Here is an 8,467-nt window from a genome sequence, read left to right as displayed (position 1 = left end):
GCGCAACGGTGGCGGACGTAGAGGGCACTTCTGGTATGGGCACACTCTTACTGCTCTCGCCAGATGCTTTGGCTTTCTTCTTCTTCCTATTTTTCTTCATTTCTGAGGCCTGTCGGGCAGTAGCTGGGATTGAAGCAACTGCTTCGACTCTGCCTTTTGTGGCTATATCTGCCGCGAGCGGGGGACGGACTCGTTGCGCGGGATTGAGCCTTGGCTCCAGGTCCTCAAGGCGTGCATTGAGCCTTTCCCCGAGATTTCGGTAGATACGGGCTTCCATCTCTTCGAGGCCCGGCATCTGCGTCTCCATTCGCTTCTTGAGCTCCTCTATTTCACGATGGAGGCGCTCATTGTCCGCGCGTAGCGCACGCGTCTCTTCTGAAATAGTTTTCTGTGCGAGCGCAGCTGCATCCTTTCTTATGTCAAGTACAGCTTGTTTGAGGGCTTGAACGAAGCCGCCTTTTAGGTTGCTCGATTTAGTGGCAACTTTTGTTACCACTTCGAGACTGGCCTCCATCCGTTTTAAGACGGTGGCTGTCGTGTCCGATCTGTCTCCTCCATAGAGGGTACACTCTTCATTCTCCGATAGCGACAATGTCGATCGGGTCTTGCGAGCCTGCGCAACTGAGTCCAGAATCTCGGCCTCAGCGCGTGTTCTCTTCTCTTCTCGCTGCGCCTTACGGTAGGCTTCTTCAGCAGCGAGGCCGACGTATTCTCCCGTTGTGGGTGGCTTGACTCGTCCTTTCTTTTTCCGGTCCTTGGAGCCGGGAGTGTCTGTGGAACTACCCTCACTCTCTTCTCTACCTCTCTTGGGAGCTGATCTGCAGCTCCAGAAACGGCCAAATGACTCCCGGTCCAGTGACCCGACTCGGCTCGCCGATGGCGTGGACGACACACTAACCATCGACTCGACATCCGGCTCAGATATCCGCGCAGTTGCGCTTTCCTCAATTGCTGTAGATGTGTCTGGGATCGGCAGTCGATCCAGAACAACTCGCAGCTTTCTCGTCTTCTCTATACTTTCCTGCTTTTCCTCTTTACTCCACCTCTTCTCCGTAACATCTCCATCTCCTTCTACTTCTAAGTTGGTTTTGTTTTGATTATTTTCCATATTTGGTTTAGGTACATGGGGGATATAAAACGTCCACCCGGGCGGAGGCCCCTGCACCCGAGTAACCCTAATACCGCTTGGAGGTCGGGAATTATCCAAGGGTTGGCCGCTAGAAGCTCGACTTTACTGATCGAACGACCCGCTTACCCTTCGGAAGAGCGGGGGTGCAGCGTCACGCGAGGCCTCAAAGGGCGCCACAACGCGTGCACATTCAGGGTTTTTTATTGTGGTTTTCCTTCCACTCGGACCGGCCGGTTAAGGCAAGCCCACTGGCAAGGTACAATCCGCGAGACATGTCCACGACAATTGCACGAAGTACCAGTTTGCCCGGCGGGGGGTCGAGACCCCTGACCGACGACGACACATCGCCGTCACGGCCCACCGCGCCACAGTTCCACCACAACCACTGAGTGTCGTGATGTATCCATCACCTTACCACGCTACAAATCAGCAGCTGATTCCAAAACTCAACTAGTTTCCGTGCACCGCATCTCGCATATTTCCCGAAAGAAAGAGTCGAGAGCAGCCGAGGTCCAGTAACAAGTGCGTAGCAGCGCAACGAAATGGACACCCTCTCCAGTCACCCCTCGCACAAATCAAAGGTCCCCCAGCCTCACCTTTGAGATCAAATGATCTCTCCAGCTTGCCAGGGACTAGCGGACTCGTCTCCGCTGGGCGCTGATGCCCTCTCCAGAGACTGGCCTCCAAGATAAAGGCCAGCCTGTATAGCCTCCTTATTTGCTTCCCCTTTGCGACGGCATTGCTGCGGTCGCTCCAGGTACTGGGCCCCCCCGGCACGACAAGCCTAGGAGCCGCGGGTAAATCCATCCGCGGAGGGGGGGAAATATTAATATACTAACCTAACCTAACCTAACCTAACCAATCTAAATAATATTTGTTTTTTTTGGACACCTCCGACCTAAATAATAATTGTTTATCCAAGCCTCGGCAACTCGGCGTCTTGGTCGCCTTCGGCGACCAAATATTCATATACTTGTTTTTTTTTTTTTTTTTTTTTTTAATACGAGGTGAAAATGCGCTTACGCAGGCCCGCATCAAGGATGGCGAGCTTGACGCGGGGACTGTGGGGCTGGGTCTACACTCAAAACCCTCTGCTATTCAGAGGGGTAGCGAGACCCCACCCACTAAAAACACCTCAGCCCTTCACATGCCCTTAATATGGGCCCTCGGGGTTCGCTAGGCATTCTACCCAAGGGACCAGGGCTTATATCCGACATAGAGGGCTGTAGGGCACTAGTGTAAATACCCAACACACACGTTTATTCCAGTGGTAGAGCGTGGACTGTATTTAATTGTTTGCAGATGAGGTCAGGCGTAGAAAAAAAAAAAAAAAAAAAAACACTTATTTTTTAGATATTAACACACCACTAACCACTTTATTTGAGCACACTTTTTACAAGAACGAATGGAAAACGGAAGGAAGTGAAAAACCATAGACAAATAAATTATACAACATAGAAAAATTACAGATAACAAAAAATAAACTATATTATGTTGCCAACATAAGCTGCGCCCTCAAAATGAACAATTTAAAATTTAATTGACAAATACAGCATAAATTTTACAACATAGGTTGTGTAGACATAGGAATACTTAAATATTAAAATTATACATTTTAGAATCAAACACTTTTATGAATCGATAGGTAGCAAACATATTTTTGATAATGCCCTATTGTGAACATGACCGTTTGAAAGAGTAACTTCGACAGTTCTAACCTGGCCATCTTTCCCTGGAAAGATATTGGACACACGAGCCATAGGCCAATGCAAAGGAGGACTATTATCACTACGTAATATGACCAAGCTACCAATTTTTACGTTAGAAGAAACGTCACGCCATTTGGGCCTGCTTTGTAAAAGACACAAATAATGTTTACTCCAATATTTCCAAAAGTTTTGTTTCATACTTACGGTTATAGACCAAAATTTAAGTAAATTAGTTGGTGTATCTGACATATTGTGTTCTGGATAAGAATTAAGAGGTGCTCCTGTCAGAAAATGACCTGGAGAGAGGTAATTGAGGTCATTTGGGTCGGCAGTAACTGCGGTGAGCGGTCTAGAATTAAGAACGCCCTCTATTTCTACTAGAACAGTATTGAGTTGCTCATACGTGAGTAACGCCTTGCCTACTACACGTTTCAAGTGATATTTCACGCTTTTTACACCGCTTTCCCAAAGTCCACCAAATATCGGGCTGTAACTAGGTATAAAGTGGAAATTGATTCCTCTAGCAGCCGCGAAGGATTGTACTTCGCATTGGTGACTTCGAGAAGCGTGCAAGCGATACAGTTCATCTAATTGGTTCCTTGCCCCTTTGAACGTCGAGCCGTTATCACAGTGGACGTCGCTGGGCAGGTTTCGTCTCGCAATGAATCGTTTAAAGCATGCGAGAAAAGTATCGGTTGTCAAATCTGAGGCTAGCTCTAGATGAATAGCTTTAGTGACGAAACATACAAACAATACAATGTAACCTTTGCCTATAGTTGGCTTTCGAATGCGGCTATTTTTTACCGAAACTGGCCCAGCGAAGTCAATACCAATTTTTTCAAAGACGCGGCACGCGTTTACGCGTTGCGTAGGCAAGGAACCCATCAGCTGAGCTGCAGCAGCGGCTTTCAATCTGCAACAGGTTACACATTTGTGAATAATTTTTTTTATTGTTCTTAGACCATCAATGATCCAAAATCTCTGCCTAATAGAGCTTAATAATAGTTTTTGACTGGCATGTAATAGCTTAATGTGTTCATCTTTAATTATCAAGGCTGTTATCACTGATTCCTTTGGCAATATGGCAGGATGTTGGCTAGAGTAGGGGATTGATGCGTTTTGTAAACGTCCGCCTACTCTTATAATGCCATCTTTATCTATGAACGGTGTCAGAGGTTTTAAATTGCTATCTACTCGATTGTGAACTTGTAAAGATTTAATATCACTCGCATAGTATATGTGTTGTTCATTATTTATAATTAACATTAGTGCTTTATTTAGCTCTTTGGTTGATAAAAATCCTTTAATTTTGTTGTTTTTGTTAGGATTAATATTTGTACAAAATCTAAGTATATAGGCAAGTACACGAGTCATTTTATTAATACTGGAAAATTTCTTTAACTTTTCATATACATCACAATCAATGGCTGTTACTTTGACACATACTGCCCTTGTAATGTTTTGTTTAAGTTCGGGTAATTGTGTCACTATCTCTGACTTCAAATAAAATTTATAATCTTTATCATGTAAGAAGGATGGGCCATACAACCACATGTTATTAGCCTTAAGTTCATTAGGATGAAGGCCTCTACTGAGACAATCTGCAGGATTCTCATCAGTATTTACATATAACCAGTGATAATTATGAGAGAGCTCTGTTATTACTCTTACTCTATTCGCGACATAGGTCTGTAGTTTCGCGGAATCTATTTTGAGCCATGCTAAAACTATTTGTGAGTCTGAAAATAGGTAAGTATTATCACATTTTATATTATTGGCACTTAATGCATTGAGTACCTTTACAGTTAATTTCGTAAGAAGCAAGACTGCATTTAATTCTAGCCTGGGAGTAGTAAGGCTTTTATTTAATGGATTAATTCTAGATTTTGAACATAACAATTGGATGTGTACATTGCCTTGTGTGTCAGTAGAACGCAAATACAAGCAGCAGCCATATGCAACTGAGGATGCGTCGGCAAAACCTAATAATTGAATGACTACACAATTATTAGCTATGGCACATCGAGGTACACTTAAAGGTTCCATCTGTGACAAGTCCCTAACAAATTCTATCCACATCTGACGTATGTCTTGTGGGGGAGGAGAGTCCCAATCTGTATTAGAAGCCCACAGTTTTTGCATGATTACCTTTGCACGAACAAAAATTGGACCGATTAACCCTAGTGGATCATAGAACTTACTAATATAGCTAAGTATGTCTCTCTTGCTATCATTTACTCTAGTGTAAGGTTCAGGACATGAGCTTGTAAAGGTATCATCATTAATAACGAATTCAATACCTAAAGTTTTTACAGATGTTTCAGTTTTGCTTAAATCAACCTCGCTTTCTTGGTTGAAATTATTATTTTGTACATTTTTGAGTACTGAGTCACAGTTGGAAGCCCACTTGTGGAGCTGAAATCCTCCCAGAGCAAGTAACTCTACTAATTCAGTCTGCATTTTTAATAACACTTGCTTGTTATTATTATTAACCAATACATCGTCGACGTAGGTGTTATTAATTAAAATAGAGGATGCTAATGGAAATTGTTCCTTATATCTATTGGCAAGTTCAATCAGGCAACGAGTGGCTAAATAAGATGACGACTTTAGACCATAAGTGACAGTGGAGAGCTGTATGCACTTGATGTCTTCATCTGGTGATTCGCGCCATAATATGTTTTGAAGTGAACGTTGACTAGGATCTAATCTAATGCACCTAAACATCCTACGTATATCGCAGATAAAGAAAAAGGTTCCTAATCTGAAAGCTATAAGTGTTTCTAATAAATATTTCTGTACTACAGGGCCATTGAGTAAGAGATCGTTCAATGAAATTCTTTTGTTCGTACGCATTGAGCCGTCGAATACTGCTCTTAATTTTGTAGAACGAGCATTCTCTTTAATTACAGCATGGTGAGGGAGAAAGTAAATAGGATCTTTCGATAAATTATAGCTATTTATATTAATGTACTCACCATGATTTAATTCAATATATTCATCGATAAACTTTTTGTATTCGTGGAAAAGGTTTGTGTTTTTATGTAATTTCTTTTCCAAATTAAGAAATCGTTTATAGGCTAAGTGAAATGATTCTCCCAGTTCTAAGTTTATTTGATGTAACGGGACTTTAATAGGCATCGAAACTTGAAATGTATTATTGTCAAGCTTTGTAGTCTCATTAAAAAACTTTTCACAATACTCTTGTTCAGGTAATTGCTCGGGGAAGATTTCAGACACTCGCTCAGTTTCCCAAAATGCCCTCAATGACTCATTTAAATTGCTATCACACTCCTGACAAAATAAAGATATAACCTGCTTACTGTTGGCAGTGTCATAGGCACTGCGTCCCGCTACTATGTGCCCAAATGATGTGTGAATTATAGATGGTTGCTCGGAGAATGTTGTGCCTGTTTTTGCAGGACCCTCGTTACTTATTGACTCATGGAGTGGCAACAGGGCCTGGAAAAAGACATCAGCTCCTAACAATACATGCACATCACCAGGCATATTAAAGGTAGCGTCAGCTAGATTGCAGTTAGCAGGAAAAGTTAGATTGGAAGTGTCGATAGGTGCTTGAGGCAACTTTGTGGTTATCGTTTTAACAATATGACAATTAACATTGACCTTATATGGATATACTATAGAGTGTACATCAAGGTTTATTTGCAAGTTAACTGTTTGCTCAGTGTTGGTAATGCCAATTATAATTGATGCATTGTTGTCGGGAACTTTGCCTAATATAAGGGCAAGTTTCTCAGTGATGAATGATACTTGTGAGGCACTGTCCAATAGTGCTCGTGCGTAAATAATCGTGCCTGTCTGGGAAATAAGCTTAACTCTAGCAGTAGGCAAAAGCACTTGTCCCCGAGGAGCGCTCGATAACAAACTGACAGATGGGCTCGATGGCTGTTGATCTGTTTGATGCAGTAATGTGTTATGAGGCTTTTTGCATTCACCACACTTAAAATGATATTTACAGTTACGTTTATGGAAAGACAGACATATTTTACACAGCTTATTTGCTACTACAAACTCTAGACGTTTTGTGGGTGCTGCCATTTTAAAATTTGGACATTGGAAAAGTTTGTGCGGAGACTTACAATAGGTGCAGGAGGTAGAAGCAGGTGCAGTTACTGCAATACTAGTCAACCGTTGGGGTTGAGGTTGCTTGTTGGGAACGGAGTCGTTTTCCAATGACAATGCTCGACGTTCCAGGTAACCTAAAAGCTCCCCTACTGTGGGTAAACACTTGTTGTCTCTCTCCATCTGGAATGCAGAGCGTGTAAGGTTGTCTAACTTCCTCACTAGAACACACACAAGCAAACTGCTCCAGCTGTCGACGGGCTCCTCGAGGTTTTTTAAAGCTGCGAGTGTCTGTTTAACGTCTGAAATTAGATTACGGATTGTGTTAGGAGTAGAACGAGTAATGGGTTGCAAATCTAACAGTGTATGTATGTGTTCGTGTATGATTTTAGTTTTAATATCATATCTCTCTTTAAGTAATTTTATTGCTTCAGCATAACTATCGTCCTCTAATGGGAGGTTTTTAATTAAAGCTGCTGGCTCGTCACTTAGAAAACCTTTAAGATAATATAGCTTTTGAACAGGTGAGAGAGACTCATCTTTGTCAATCATTGCGCTGAAAAGGTTTATAAACGAGTAATACTCGGTATATTTGCCAGTGAATGTTGACATGACTATGTTAGGTAATTGAAGCTTTGACCTAATGCTCGAAGTTTGCTTACAATCTGAGTCGTTAAGTGTCTCATTTTTAGTGTTCAAATTGTGTTTTTTGATTGTCTTATCGATATTAGAGAGAATGTCGAAGTATATTTCTTCGATTTTACTAAAATCCTCCGGATCTTCAGGATTTTGTGCACATATTTGGATACAAGCATCGCTATATTCTTGAAAAACGCTGACGACCCTATCTCTTACAACTATAAGTCGTTCTAGCGAACGTGATTGCAACTCACCTGATAATAGTGCATTATGAATTTTAGTAATAGACATCTTTGCATAACCCCTTTTTGCAATATTAACTTTTGTGTCGGCCATGTTCACTAATAGGGCAATATATTGCTAGCTTTCCTAATGTTAGTTAACACTTGAACCGAAAAAATACTTAAAACTATGTGTCTTTTGTTACAAGTAATTAGTAATTAGTACTAAAATCAAAATGGTGGAGTTCAATGACGCTTGATGCTTGCTTACGCGCAGTACGAATCGTTGTCGGCGACCGCGTCGTTTGCTACGGTGAGGCGCGCAGTGATTGGCTACTGGACACTGGTTGCACTCGACACTCGTACGTGATTCGTCGGTTTCGGCGCTCGTATGCTGTGGTGCCAACTGAAGGAAGTGAATCGCAGTTGACATTGACAGACAGCTATTGTGTTTATCGACTCGCTCTTTCCGGTCCGGCTTCGCTTGTTTGTTTGATTGATGTGCTCCTTCCTCTTTGTCTTTGGTAGTATGTTGAAGACTTTGTGAGGGCTTCGTAATAAAGATGGCGGGCGTATGTAATAAAGATGAGTCGGTAACTAACTTGATGTTGATGCTTTTTCTTTCTACGGATACCTCTGCGTCCTGGGTTCTGCGTTGTAGCTTCTTGCTGCCCTCGCGGGAG

At 42.2% G+C, this 8,467-nt stretch overlaps 1 protein-coding gene across 2 annotated transcripts; it reads right to left on the bottom strand.

The window, feature by feature from the left end:
• Positions 1-2,592: 2,592 nt before the first annotated feature.
• Positions 2,593-7,989, bottom strand: LOC125049225. Of its 2 annotated transcripts, XM_047648376.1 has the most exons (3): positions 7,818-7,989; positions 6,942-7,226; positions 2,593-6,300 (listed from the first exon to the last, which is right to left on the bottom strand). In XM_047648376.1, the coding sequence occupies exon 3, from the start codon at positions 5,977-5,979 to the stop codon at positions 2,761-2,763; it is 3,219 nt and encodes a 1,072-aa protein (XP_047504332.1). In that variant the 5' UTR covers positions 5,980-6,300; positions 6,942-7,226; positions 7,818-7,989; the 3' UTR covers positions 2,593-2,760. The 2 variants fall into 2 exon arrangements, with proteins under 2 accessions (XP_047504332.1, XP_047504331.1); XM_047648375.1 differs by having other exon boundaries at positions 2,593-7,226.
• Between the last annotated feature and the right edge of the window lie 478 nt (positions 7,990-8,467).

This window comes from Pieris napi, chromosome 4 (assembly GCF_905475465.1).
Source record: "Pieris napi chromosome 4, ilPieNapi1.2, whole genome shotgun sequence".
NCBI classification, from domain to species: Eukaryota; Metazoa; Arthropoda; class Insecta; order Lepidoptera; family Pieridae; genus Pieris; species Pieris napi.
This window is presented reverse-complemented; position numbering and strand designations above follow the sequence as displayed.

What these genes read in the sequence shown, in the direction of transcription:
- LOC125049225 (XM_047648375.1), bottom strand. Translation starts at nt 7,899, where the DNA reads ATGGCCGACACAAAAGTTAATATTGCAAAAAGGGGTTATGCAAAGATG. An exon ending in TCATAATGCACTATTATCAG is followed by an intron (nt 7,227 to 7,817) that starts GTGAGTTGCAAT and finishes ATCTAATTTCAG; the next exon opens with ACGTTAAACAGACACTCGCA.